This window comes from Macrotis lagotis, chromosome 5 (genome assembly GCF_037893015.1).
Source record: "Macrotis lagotis isolate mMagLag1 chromosome 5, bilby.v1.9.chrom.fasta, whole genome shotgun sequence".
In the NCBI taxonomy this organism is placed as follows: Eukaryota; Metazoa; Chordata; class Mammalia; order Peramelemorphia; family Peramelidae; genus Macrotis; species Macrotis lagotis.
In genome coordinates this window covers 42,276,606-42,291,798 of record NC_133662.1, presented here as the reverse complement: position 1 = coordinate 42,291,798, position 15,193 = coordinate 42,276,606, and the positions used below count along the sequence as shown (strand labels likewise).

The window sequence follows — 15,193 nt, the reverse complement described above, 5'->3', positions numbered from 1 at the left end:
TGGCCATTGGCTGAGTTAAACCAGCACACCTGGAGGTCCTGTGAGAAGGATTCACTGGTCTCCAGTAGCATAAAGCATTATGGAGGGCCAGTAATTCCAAATTGATTTGCTGCCATTCTTAAATTGGTGTTTTTGTTTGGTATCACTACTGGTACTTAGTAGTTTTATAAGCTGAATGACCTATTTAAATGGATGTTTTGGAACAAGGTCATCATGAATCTGATGCTGAAATTTTTTTTAAAATTGTACTACACACATCTAAAGAATCACCAATATCAACTGGTCCTCTAGCTTTAAGTCAGAATTACTTTAAACATTATCACATTTATAAATGACTTAAATCATGATGTTGATCTGTTAAACATCACCTACAGGATACCCCCTTTTGTGCTTGTCTTTTCATATATTTTGTTTGGTATCACCACTGGTACTTAGTAGTTTTATAAGCTGAATGACCTATTTAAATGGATGTTTTGGAACAAGGTCATCATGAATCTGATGCTGAAGTTTTTTTTAAAAATTGTACTACACACATCTAAAGAATCACCAATATCAACTGGTCCTCTAGCTTTAAGTCAGAATTACTTTAAACACTAATTATCACATTTATAAATGACTTAAATCATGATGTTGATCTGTTAAACATCACCTACAGGATACCTTCTTTTGTGCTTGTCTTTTCATATATTTTGTTTGGTATCACTACTGGTACTTAGTAGTTTTATAAGCTGAATGACCTATTTAAATGGATGTTTTGGAACAAGGTCATCATGAATCTGATGCTGAAGTTTTTTTAAAAATTGTACTACACACATCTAAAGAATCACCAATATCAACTGGTCCTCTAGCTTTAAGTCAGAATTATTTTGCACATTAATTATCACATTTATAAATGACTTAAATCATGATGTCAATCTGTTAAACATCACCTACAGGATACCCCCTTTTGTGCTTGTCTTTTCATATATTTGTAGTCCTATCTGTGAATTACAGGTACAAATTTTCAAGACATTTGGATTTACAATTAACTTGGATGTAATCTATTATCAAGAAATAGTGAAGCTATTGCACTGTAAAACAACTGGGTAGTTTCTGCTACTGTAGCCAGTATAATTAAATAAAGGGTTTCAACAAGGACAGGTTAATGAAGATTTTCTGCAAATTTCAATAGAAACAATTGGTAATTTTGTAAATTTAATAGCCAAAATTCTAAAAAAACAGATTAAATAACTGGAAATAAGTTAAATGACCAACCCACATCAAGATCCCAAGTTTTACCTGGCCATTTGATTCTGTATTTCACAGCTAAAGAGAACTTGAGTAAATGAGAAAAAACAATTAGCACATTCATAAATTAGGGTCATGTCAATTCAATTCACTTCAATTCCAGAAAAAGAAAACACAATGAGCATCTACTAATACATGTTTGTGTATATGCATATGTGTTTACTTGTATACATACAAAACTATAGAAAAGTAGCATGTAACTCAAGCCTCTGCTCTCAAAGAGCTTACATTCTAGTTAGGAAGAAGGATCATAAAATACATACAAAAAATGAGTAGTACTTTCCAAACACATAACTTATTGCTATTATTTCTTCTTTTGAATTTCATTGCTTTGGATCAAAAGCAATATTAGAAGACTAAACAAAATTAGGTATTTTTACCTAACAATTTTAATACTGACAAATACTTCACACCAAAACATCATGATGTTTTCGTAATTGTGGAGTGCTATCTAATAAAGCTTCAAGTCTAATGCCTGAAATACACAAAAAGGGACCCTACAATTATTACCTTTTTCCTAGTACTGTTTCAATGGACACTTGTTAAATGTATGCCCAATAAAATTCTGGCATGGTACTATAAATTGAATAATAAAAATGTGGAATGACCTTCAATGGCCAGTTTATTGGTTCCACAGAAAGAAGCTGGGAAAGATATGAAAAACTGCTATGTTGAGTGTAATTATAAGACTTTTTAAGAAATAAATGTTCATGGGGCGGCCAGGTGGCACAGTGGACAAGAGTACTGGCCCTGGAGTCTGGAGTACCCGAGTTCAAATCCGACCTCAGACACTTAATAATTGCCTAGCCGTGCGGCCTTGGGCAAGCCACTTGACCCCACTGCCTTGAAAAAAAAAAAGAAATGTTCACTAAAGCAATTAGTGAGAATGATCAGATAAAGTGATCTGTTAGAATCAATCATTTTTAATTATATCATAAGACTAGGAAGTTTTTATTCAAATAACCAGATCCCTGAACATGGTATTTTAACTTAAGACAGCACCAAAAGAGGTAGTTTCAATAACAAGGTGGCTGTAGTTTCACTTTGTTCTTTAGTTCACACCTGAGTCAGGTCCTAAATAAGATGTGGTCTAAGGCTTGGTTGAAGGAAATAGGGATATAAATAAATACACCTTCAGAAGCAAAAGGTTCATATATACAGCTCTCATTTCATTTTTTTTAGATGTTTTTTCAAGGCAATGGGGTCAAGTGGCTTGCCCAAGGCCGCACGGCTAGGCAATTATTAAGTGTCTGAGGCTGGATTTGAACTCGGGTACTCCTGACTCCAGGGCCAGTACTCTATCCACTGTGCCACCTGGCTGCCCCTATGGTTTTCATTTCAAAAGATTCCCAGAGAGGAAAAATTTCAATGAGTCAGATCTAGAACACATCTTTTGATTTTCAGGGCAAATATTCCTTTTTTTAGAACTAGACCTGAGATTACACTACTGTGGGGTAATGTTAAAAGACTTGCAGAGAAGAGTCTCCATAACAAGTAAAACTTGAACCCAGAACTTCTTAAATTCCAAGATGGCTTTCTATGCACTACACTTTGTAGTCTTTCTTCCAGATATTCTTTTTACTTTATCATATCTTTAAGTCCCAATTAACCCTGTCAAAGAACCTGTGAATTCTAAGGGTTTCAAGTAAATTGAGATAGCACTTGACCAACTGCCAAGATTAAGATTCACAAATTCTGTATTAGTTGGTAAACCAAGAAGTCGTCAAATCCAGTCTATACCAATGTATCAATCCCTTCTGAAATAGTTGACATGTCTGTTTGAAACTTTCTAATAGGTGTAGGGGATGGTAAAGAGTTGGGGGTTATGTGTGTGTGTGTGTGTGGGATCAAACTACTATCTTCCTGTAACATCCCACTCCATTCTTAGCTAGCTCTAACTTTTAGGAAGTTTTTCATGATAAAATTCTCCAAGTTCTACCCATTGCTGCTCCTACTATTGTTAGCAAAACAAGTCTAATCCCCCTTTTTCCAGTTGATGGGTCTTCAAATTTATTTAAAGATAATGCAATCAGGATCCTTCTTTAAGTTTTCTCCATGCTACATATCCCTATTTCCTTCAACCAAGCCTTACATCACATCTTATTTAGGACTATGTCACAACTTCTCACTGGCTTATCTCTTAGGACCTGACTCAGGTGTGAACTAAAGAACAAAGTGAAACTACAGCCACCTTGTTATTGAAACTACCTCTTTTGGTGCTGTCTTAAATCACAATAGCTTTTTCAATTATGTGTCCCACTTATGTTTAAGAATAAGGCGCTTATTGCCTAATAAAAGTCTCAGATCATTCAAACAAATCAACAAGAGCAGGATACATACATACACACACACACACATATATATATACATACACATATACACACACACACGTGTGTGTGTGTGTGTGTGTGTGTGTATACATATACATGTTCCTTGTTATTAATTTTGAACAACAAAGGACCAAGGAAAAGATACTTGATCCCTTTGATACCTCCCCCCCTCAATATGGTTATCCAGTTTATTTCCCGAATATGCTGCTTCCTCTCCAGATATGTTCCTCAACTCCCTCCCTCTGAAACCTGGATTCTGCTCCTTTGGTCCCTTTATATGTGAGTTTTTAATGTCAATTTCTGATCATTTCCAAATGAGTCGGTCTCTCCACACTTGTACGAGTGTCTTCCCTCCCACTATCCCTCCTTAAGCATCTTGAAGAAAGGAACTGTCTTGTTTGTATTTCTATCTGCAATGTTACACAGTGACAGGAATATAATATATGCTTTAGATACAGTACTTGGCCTGGAATCAGGAATAGCTTTATTCAAATATTTAGCACAGTGTTAGGAATGTAATATATACTTTAGATACAGTACTTGGCCTGGAATCAGGAATAGCTTCATTCAAATCTCGTCTCAGACACTTTCTAGCTGTGTGACCCCAGACAAGTCACTTAATCTGTTCCTCTCAGTTTCCTCAACTGTAAAATGGGAATAACAACAGAGTGAGAATATTTGTAAAGTATTTAACATGGTATCTGGCACAAAGTAGGAGCTATATATAAATATAAATGCTTATTACTTCTATTTATCATTTATTCTTTAGGTCTGATCATTCCACTAGTTCTAAATCCATTTATCATTTTATTCTATTATCCTACAAGGATTGTATGAGAGACATTTGAAATGCTATTTATAGACTATAGCATTTCTTTGATCCACTGGCTAATAATATGTAAAAGAATCAAAGTTAATTTGGTAAAATTTTTCCTTAATGAAGTCATGTACAACATAAAAGGATTCCAATTTCAGCCCATTATCTGAGAGCAGAGATGGTTCCAAATTTGCATTCTATTAGCTTTATAATTTTGTTCAATCAAGGAATAACTCATTATATATAAGATTATTAGAGCTGGAAGGAACCTTAGAGAACCTCTAGTCCAAACTCCCTCATTTTACAGGTGTACAACAGAGAACAAGAAAATTTAAAGTGACTTGCCTAGGGTCACATAGTTAATAAGTGTCTAAGGCAGGATTTGAACCTAAGACTTTCTGACTCCAAGTTCAACACTCTAAATGTTATAAACTATGCTGTTTTAGGAGAGGAGCAGACAGCCACTTTTTATAGAATAGAATTCCAATATAATTGTAAGTCTTCAATAAATTGCTGAGGTGATTTTATAGGTTTTTAATAAATTTTTAGATGTGTTTCATTAAAAAAGATACCTAGATGTTGAAATGTTATGCATTTTTAACAAATTACAATCTATCAAAAGTTATTTGCCTCTCACTATAAACCATTACTTGGTTATATTTTAGAGTATTAGCTTAGCATAGACTGTAATCTTAAGAGTCTATGGGGGCAGCTAGGTGGCACAGTGGATAAAGCACCGGCCCTGGAGTCAGGAGTACCTGGTCTCAGACACTTAATATTTACCTAGCTGTGTGGCCCTGGGCAAGCCACTTTAACCCCATTTGCCTTGCACAAAAAAAAAAAAACCACTAAAAAAAAAAGTATGGGGATAATGAAACTTATACTATCTCTCTGACAAGAGGTATCTGTGAAAAAAAAAGTACTCTATCAAAACAGTAAAATAGATTCTTCCTTGCAATAGGGACAAAAAGTTTAATCATAAGAGGTATACTAGGTCAATATTCCTCTTTGGACTTCATTTTTTCATCTGTAAAATAAAGGTAGCCTAAATGATCTCTCAAAAACCCCTTACAGTTCTAAATCCTATGAGCCTTCTTAGCAGAAATAAATGTGCTTAAATTTTACAATATACTAAAAAGAAAATAAAAGTAATTCAAAGCAAGAGAGCTCACATTACTATAATTTAAGATAGAACTATAAATAATCCTAATGAACATTCTAAACCTCCATTCCCTTTTATAATCTTAAGATACAAGAATTCTAATTATCAAATTAAAATCTGCTCCCTTTTCTATCATTTTTCTCCTCTAGAAATTCAAATGAGATATTGAATATTCCAAATTTAAGCAAGGTAAACTGGTATCACTCAACATGTGAAGAGAGTTTAAGTTTCATTTAATTCAAATATCAATTTGAAGGTTAAAAATCAGGTATTGTTCTTGAAACACATTTCAAAATAAATGCTCTTCTCACTTGTAAATTTTAAATCCTCAAACTACAACCCTAATGTGAAATATTATATAAGATGATTTTCTTGAGTTCCCTTCCTGCATTCCAACTCTATAAAAACAGGATAGTAGGGGAAAATTGGGAAAGCATTTGGATGTGGTCATCACCTTAAATAACCAGTTGCCTAGACATTTTCAATGAGATGAGTCACAAACAAGAGCTTGATAAGTCTGAACTTCTTGGCTATTTAATCACCTTTATTTTTTTTTAATTAGTCTCTTTAATAAGCAACATTTTTGTTGGCTGCTTTTGTTTAAATTTCAAAATCAGTCTCCATTGTTTTAATGAAATATTATGGGACTGTAAAACAGTATCTTGGACAATACTGATTATGCTGGAACAGAGAATATTGTCTTAAAAAACTGTTGCATTTTAAGCTTTCTACTTCATTTAAATATCTTCTACTGCTTTAATTATAATCAACCCCCCCCCAAAAGCACAAAGTCTTAGTATATTTAAGACAATTGTAATATAGGTGAGAACAGAAGTTCTCACAGATGTTTTTCTCTATACATGAATTTCTGTGTGGGGCTACATTTAACTTAGCTTTCCACTCCAAAAGCAATTATCCTTAATGCTCATTGTACCTTTAAACCCACATAAATGCGTCAACATAATAGATTATTGTCAGTTCTTCCTATTGGCAAGTTCAAAGCACTTTGACATGAGAATCAAAATAAACTACAACTAATATGTAGGTATGGAAGATGAAAAATGAGATACTAGTAAGATTAATCATCTTAACAATTAGGAGGGGAAGGGCAGGAAGAAGATACAGTGATACAGGAAATTAATAAGGAAAAATATTGTCAATCCCAATGCCAATGCCAACTGCTCTACAATTATAATTTTAGAAAATTACAGGAGCACTGAGGGTTGAAGTGACTTGCTCAAGGTCACATAGTTAGAATGAGTCAAATTCTGTCTTCCTGATTCCAATGTTAATATAATGGGGATAGTACTACCTACCCAGTGGGGCTGCTGTGAGTAAAGCACTTTGGAAATATTAAACTCTAAACATGAATTGTTATTGATATTATTTTATACTTAATTGTAATAATAAGGATTCATGACCATCTCCACTCCTCCACCAAAGCAAACTGTATCAAATATTAGCAGTTGGTTCAAAGTAGATGTCATAGTCAAATTAAATTGATCACTTGGTGCCAAATTTTTCTCCAAAATTAGCTGAGATAGTAACTGACAATTGTTCACTAAAACTTTACTCAGATCTCCAGTTTGATAGACCTCCTTTCAAAGTTTGGGCTGTGTTGGCATAACCTGAGAATGTAGGTTAATTTCCAGGTATAAGAAAGAATACCAACAAGGAAATAACTTAATTTGGTAGAACTGGTCTATCACAATACATATAAAAGAATGTAATTGTCAAGATAAATAGCTTAACAAATGATTCAAATACTTTTGAATTTTTCTATTTTATACTTTAAGTGGAAAAGGAAGTGTTTTGGATTTCTAGAATTTTGATTTTTAAAATGAGTCAAAAAACAGGTCAGTCTAAAATTTGTCACCAAAATTGCTATGTGATCTAGGAAAGTTAGTATCTCAATATAACTGTTTTCTCATCTATAAAAATAGAAATAATTTAACTCCCTTAGCTATACTTTCATAGTGCTTTGTGACTAAAAAAACTCCATAATCCAAAAAATCCCAAACCAAAACCTATCTCTGTGAAATTGCTTTATAAATTGTAAAGAATGCTATATATAAGAACAAAGGAATTTGGTATCAATTATATCCCATCTACATTTTTAAATGGTAGACTACTTGACCAAAATAATTCTGAATCGAACTTATACAAATAATTACAATCAAATAATCCTTGAATTTTCAGAATAGATCTATAACACAAAACACCTTTATCAAGTCTTCTATTTTCCTTAAAACATTTTTAATATTCTGCAAGTCCATTTAAATTAACTACATGCTCCCCAGAGCTGTGCATTCGTATCATTGGAATAAAAAAAAGGGAAAAATCAATGATTACCTTCTCTGGACTTGATTTCCTCTTCCTGTATAGCATTTCTGCTTGTTCTTGTTCGATCATTTTCACTACTGTCACTGTCTGTAAAGCAGCAACATGTCAATAAATGTAAGTTAACTTTAAAATTATTTTGTTTCACTGCTTTTGCAATGGTCTTTATATCTAAATTTACTAGTATCAGAAATTTATTTTTCTTTCCATTCCCTTATTCACACATTCTAAATTAATACAAAATACCACTTTCATTAAAAAATATCTTATGTTTTTAGAGTAATATACTAATTCAAACAACTTACTCAATTTTATGTGCTTCCTTTAAGATATATGTCCTAGAGGGCAGCTAGATGGTGCAGTGGATAGAGACTGGACCTGAAGTCAGAAGGACTTAAGGTCAAATTTGGCCTCAGACGCTTAACTCCAGTGCCTTGCGAAAAAACCCTCCCTCCAAACTAAGAAATATATTCTATATTTAAAACAATCTTCCACTTAAAGTGTCTTTTCTAAATACCTTATAATTTGATAGTTGACCTATTTTTGAAATTTTTCACTAAGTAAAAATTCTGGCTGGTCTAACAAAATTAGAAAGGTTTTGAATAGAGGCCCAATGATGAATTAACCTTAGGTTCACCTTGCCTAAGTTTGAAAAGGTTCCCCATCAAAAAAAAAGTCTAAGATATTGGTTCCAACAACTCATAGATCCCCTAACTAGCGTTAAGGAACAGTGATTTGTATCAATGATTACAAATATGCATTCGTGGAATCTCACATTGAGTGCCAAGAAACATACCTGAACATTTTCTTAAATGGAAGCACTAAATAAAAACAGAATTGCTAAGAAACATGTACCTAGACACTTCAATGTAGGCACTACATAAAAATAGAATTCCAGCTTTTAGAAAAATCTAGAAATATGAAAGTTATATATATTTGACCAGAGACAAAAGTTGAGAATCTCATCAATTAGCAAAAATAGAATCACACATTTTTCCTATGTCATGAATATTGTAGACCTTTTCCCTCATACATACACACATATCCTAATAAATCACAACCATATCTCTCAGAACTGAATGTTAAACGTTAAAAGGTTTCATTAAAATGTTTTAACTTTTATTAAAAAATTAATTTAAATCTATAATTCTAATTTGTAGCTTTTATCCAGATAAAGTTTAATTTTGTCAAATTTGAAAATGAAATGATTCTCACACGAAAGTCTCAAATGGTCAAATTCAAGTATATTTTTAATGTCTCCTAACAAGCAAACATCAATATTTGCTGAAATATTCAATCCAATAAATGACAGCTAAAGAATTCAAACAGTATTACAAGAATTTACTTTAAACTACTGTTTTTGCAAAATTATGAAAATATTCCATCTATATCTACAGGAAAATCAAAAGTTTGTGGAAATAATGAACTTTTTACTACAGTCAAAAAAAATAAAATGAGGTCTTTTGAAAAAATAATGAAGATAAACATCTTAAGTTCAACTGTCATATGGACAAAAGAAAACATGCAAGTTATGATGGGATTAAGAGATGTGCAAAAATACAAAGTTATGATGCCTTTAAAAGTTTCCTTGTTACAAAAACAACTCAAAAGTTCTCACAGCTGAATCAATAGTATTCTGTTGCCTTATTTTCACTACTTTCCTCCAGGAGAGCAGTAGAAAAATATCAACAAAACCATCAGACAGTTCTATAATTTAGTTATTAAATGCATGAAATCAATATAGGCATTGTGATATTACTTGGAAAAAGTAACATAACAATGAAGGAACATCTAAAGCACAAATGTTCCTTTACTTTTAGGAGTTAAGACAACTCAATGTGAAATCTTTGGTATCTACCTGAAAATACTGGCTGAATGAAATCGTTAATAGATCAGTGATTTTATTACTGTGGCTTGTTCTCTTTTCCTCCAATAAAATCACAAGCCTTACATACTCTAGCAAACTTTCATGAATATATTATATGATGGTCCTTGCTACTGTGGTTCTTAAATTGCAAAATTGCAAACCAATTTAAAAGAATTTAATATAGAGATTCCACTTTGAAGGTCTAGCCTTTCAGAATTCCAGCTCACCTACATGTTACATAGTATCAGAGAAGAAAACAAACATGAGCCACAGCTACACAAATACCACAAAGTTAAGAGATTTTATGCAGACCATGGAGTTACAAGAAACACCTCACCAATTACCATGTTACAGGTTCCTAAAAGAGAATTTTGAATTATAGTAAAACCTTTTAAAATTCAACACCATTAATCCTGAACAAATGTTAATTCAGATGAGCATTTTTTTGAACTTATACTGAAGTTTAAAATTCAACACCATTAATCCTGAACAAATGTTAATTCAGATATGAGCATTTTTTTGAACTTTTACTGAAGTTGATCTTTGGCTATACAGGAATGAAGGATGAGTTAAAATAGTATAAAAAAAACTACAAGGAAACTCCTTTAACCTATTAACTTGTTTTCTTATAAAACTCACAAAATTTATAACTTTAAAAACTAGATCTGTTTCAACCCCAATTTTTCCTGTACTACTCAATGTGAGAAACAGATTTAACTAAGTGACAGGCACAGCTAAAGCAATTTGGCACCCGAATCAGAATTCCTAAATCCTAATCTTAAATCTGCCAAAACTAGTTGTTCTACTTAGGCAGGTCCCTTACCATTTCCAAGCCTCAATTCATCTGTTCCATAAATGGATTTGGATCTGTTATGGTTCCTGTTCCTTCCTGGTTTTCAAGTTCTATGATTCCAAACAATTAAAATGAAGAATATGGAAGGACAGTACAAGTGCCTCTTCCCTTCTAGAAGCTTAACATGCAATCATCTACATTCAGTTAACAAAGTATCCCCAAGAAGATGAAAACAGCTATCAAATGCCAATGTCTACATGAGGGTAAATGCTAAAACAAAATGAAAATCCCAAAGGTTTTAATTTCCAATTATAATGAAGTAGATTTAAACATTTTCCTTAAGAGTTTCTGTGAACATGGAAACAATGTAAAGACTGACAAACTGCTTTGGGGGGGGTAAGATGGGGGGGGGAAATTGTAAAACTCAAATAAAATCTTTAATTTAAAAAAAGTTTCTGTGAGGGGTGGCTAGGTGGCGCAGTGGATACAGCACTGGCCCTGGAGTCAGGAGTATCTGAATTCAAATCCAACCTTAGACACTTAATTACCTAGCTGTGTGGCCTTAGGCCTATATGCCTTGTAAAAACCTTAAAAAAAAAGTTTCTGTGAAAGGCATTTCTTTAAAAAAGAAATAGGGAACTAGAAATTATTGTTGCAGAAAGTTCCTGGGCAATTTTTCAGATGTGATATAATTTTGGTTGATGTGACTTAATCGTTAAGAATAAAAAAGATGGGGGCAGCTAGATAGCCCAGTGGATAGAGCACCAGCCCTGGAGTCAGGAGGACCTGAGTTCAATTCCGGTCTCAGACAATAATTACCTAGCTGTGTGGCCTTCTGCAAGTCATTTAACCCCATCACCTTGCAAAAATTAAAAAAAAAAAGAATAAAAAGATGAATTTTTGAAAAACTGAAATACTAATTTTGTTTTTTCTTGGTATCTAACATGAACAATGACAGCGAAATCTATAAAAATCTATGTTTTCAGTCAAGTTACTAAATTGTGATTATATCCATCTTTCTTACCAGCAGGAATTCGATGTACTTTTCTAGATCTTAAGAAAATCTCTTACAGCTGCATTGTTGCTGCTACAGGGGCTTACTGTATTTTGATAGTGACAAAAATGAGATGAAAAAAGGCCAGCAAGGAAAATAGAAGTAAATGAAAAATAATTTGTCTAAAGATAGTTATTATAATTCAAGCGTAGAATACATTCTGAAAAATACTTCATACCTGCATTTTCTGGTTAAGCAAAAATGGAGGTCTTGATTAAAAACTTTTTCATAATTAACTTTGTATTTTTAAGCAGGTCTATGTTGACACTATAAAAATAGTAATAATAATCAAATCCAGCCCACTGCTGTTGTCATACCCTCCAAAAAAGTTTATTCAAAGAAAAAAAAACTAATTGTTTAGCATTAGTTGTGCTAAAAAAAATTCATGTATTGAATGATTGAGGGTGGCTGAAAAAAACTATGGCATATGATATAATGGAATATATTTGAATTCAAAAGAATGCTAAATGGAAGAATCTAGACAAATACAAGAAAATATGATAATGTGGAAAGCAAGAAAGGCAAAGTCAAAATAAAATCATAAATAAGTTTAAATATACATCCTTTCTATTAACAACTGTTGTAATCAGATAATTAGGTGGTTTGGGGTGATTACCATCCCTAGGAGTGGAAAGATAGATTGGACAAGAGAGGAGAATGGTATGTCTGGAAATGTCTTCAATGTCAAAAAACAGACTGGGGAGAAAACCTTCCTTGAAGAAAAGATTAAGGAACTTATTCAAAAGTCGAATACCAAAATAATGGCAGAATTATAAACTTTTTCATATCTACCTTTCATATCTATCTCCTCATGAAACTATGCCCAAATAGACTTAGGAAGTGTCAAGCCACAAATACCTGCTTTCCTTACTTAAAAGTTAGAAAAAGAATTCCCTATTAATCAATGCACAATATTACAGAAGATTTCTTCCAATTTATACAGAAAGCAGTAGCCTAGACAGAGAGATTCCACCTTCCCAAAAATACTCAGTATTTGAGCTGTCTAGGAGGAGGAACAACAGACAGTTTAATTTTAAGCTTTATGGAAGGATAAATAAGAAAGTTATACAATGCCTGAGTCAGTGTACAGTCTAACTCCACTGTCTTCTGTACCCCACACCTCACAAAACCCAAAATGACAAAGATGATACAGTTTTGAGTTTAAGCACTTATCTGAACTAATATATTTATTTGAAACAGTTGTTACAGTGACTGAACTGATTATAAACTGAAATGAAAAACCCTTGGTCCTAAGGTACATATCCTATTGTTCATAGGAATCACAGCTACCTAAAATGCCTGACTAAAATTGCACCCTCTGGATTAATGTTATAGAGCAGTGCTGTGGCAAAATGCAGCCCACCTGTGGGTTTACTAAATGCTTTAGTAAAGGAAGCCTAGCTGCCACACAGCTCTCATTAGAAAGGCAAATCAAAATATATTTAAAAGTAAGATTGGACAGCCCTGTTAGAGATAATAGAATAAAAAGATCCATTATAGTACCTGGTACTAATGAATTCAAAAGTATTAGATTGATATTCCTTTTAAGAAAACGAGAAAGTAAATGGAGCTTTCAAAGGAATTTCATCTCTGACAAAGAAGATTGCCTTGATTAAGTTTGTTGTCAAGACAATACACTTTGACCTCATCCAAGATCCTAAAAGATACTGATTCAAAAATGTTCAAGAGCAGAACTGGGAAATCATATCTTAACTTAATGTTAACACTTTTAAGGTATATTTGTATTTAAATTATCAGCAGTTTGAAGTTTTCCAAACAATTTATCAAATGATATGTTTTATATAGTATATATATAATTAGTATTGCCATTATGTGTTAACTTCACTGCTCTCAAAGGCCAGAAAATAAACACAATAGTGTGCCTTATGGATCAAAGGTCCACGGTATCGCCAAAATAAAGTCATTAATTAGGGGGAGGTGGGAGAAAGGGTGAGATAATTGATCCTCAGAAGAGAATATTTTAGAGATCATCTAGTTATGAGGGACAATAACCAGAAGATAGTAATAATACCTTTTTCTTAAGCGCCCCATCTTCATATTTTGGTCACTGATTTTCCTATAGTATCTCATTTAACATAGGAAATGCAAGGGACAAAAATCCCATTCACATTCTTTAAATAAGTGCTCAGTTCAGCAATGAGGAAAAACTGAAAAGAAGCACTGATGAAGATGGTAGAAATAGAAGTAAAGGCATAATTTTTCCATCAAGACAGAATTTCTGAGAATCATTTAAAGTATAAAAAATGGCAATAAAATAACTCAAAATAAGGTAAAATAAATAGAAATAGCAAAATACAAAAAATAATCTTCTGTTATGACTACTTTGGGGGTGTTCAGACTTGGGAAAATAAAACCTTTGAAATTATGTTTAAAAAGTCACTGTTCGTATGGAGCAGTCAACACATTTAAGCTCTCATGAATTAACTCTGATTCAAGTAGCATATATTGTGTTCTCTTTTACTTTTCTTCTAGAGACTTTATTCTGACAGATTTTTTCTTTAAACCTATTGTAGGGAAGAGGTAACAGCATAATTAATAATTTTCTTATCTTCACAAAGCTAATAATAGAGCTAAACATATACTTATACAAATGATTCCTATATTTGCAGTTAATTTGCAGCTAAGACCACTATTAGTCAAAAGTGAATCATTTCTTTTAAACTGTGCTAAATTGTAATTGTAATTTATCTCCGAGTAAAATTATAAATGCAACTGAAATTTCATATCTAAAAGAACTGCATAAGTTGTACTACAAAATAGATTAAAAAATTATGACAAATCAATCTTCACTATGAGGGGTAGAAAAGATAAAATCAGAGATGATTATGATTGGTTTAGTAACTGGGGAAACAGTTTTCTTGTGGACAGCCATTTATTGGTTTCTTTCAGCAATGAAGTCTCCTCCTCTTTGGCAGACTGTATGGTATCTGCAGCTGCGTACCTTTGGTTGTATCAGATATACTATTTAATAAGGCACACATCATATCGCCCTCTAAGTGATGAGGGTTTAGGATGTGGGCTGGTCTCTGGGTCTTCTTAAACTGATTCTGTAGCTCCAGAAAACCTTGATCTCCTGAGAGAATGGTGAAAGGAATTTGCTTAGGTAGTTGTTCATCTAATCGGCCAGCCTGTAGAACAAAATATAAAAGTTGGGAAAATAAAGACATACTGAATTACAGTCTATTTGGAATTTTTATACACAGTCATTCAGTAAATATTTAGCTATGTGTGAAAACACAATCATTAGTCTATTATGAATAAAAAAGAGTGCAGACAAGATCTTTGTACTCAGTACAAACATTGTCTAGAAAGGAAATAAGGCACACACACAAATTACAAGAGCACAAAAACAAGCTTGGGAAAGATTATGGTAATGAGAGTTTTAAAAAATGGCAGATTTTTATAATGAGTATAGAAAGAAGCTCAAACTCAAATTAGGTATTGGGGGTTTGGTGATTATAAGAGGTCAAGAAGAAAGGACCGTTGGGGGGAAAATTGTAAAACTCAAATAATATCTTTAAT

At 32.8% G+C, this 15,193-nt stretch overlaps 1 protein-coding gene across 10 annotated transcripts in view; it reads right to left on the bottom strand.

Annotated features, from left to right (window-relative positions):
* Positions 1-15,193, bottom strand: part of ZNF451 (zinc finger protein 451) — a 124,775-nt gene that overhangs the window by 1,752 nt on the left and 107,830 nt on the right. For 4 of the 10 annotated variants that reach the window (XM_074237275.1, XM_074237270.1, XM_074237277.1 and 1 more), the window contains 3 exons: positions 14,613-14,799; positions 7,949-8,026; positions 1,279-1,315 (listed from right to left, as the gene is read on the bottom strand). In XM_074237275.1, coding sequence (XP_074093376.1) covers positions 1,279-1,315; positions 7,949-8,026; positions 14,613-14,799 — 302 coding nt within the window. Of the gene's footprint in view, positions 1-1,278; positions 1,316-2,567; positions 4,262-7,948; positions 8,027-14,612; positions 14,800-15,193 lie in introns of those variants that run through there. The other 6 variants (XM_074237274.1, XR_012478590.1, XR_012478591.1 and 3 more) reach the window with 6 other exon arrangements.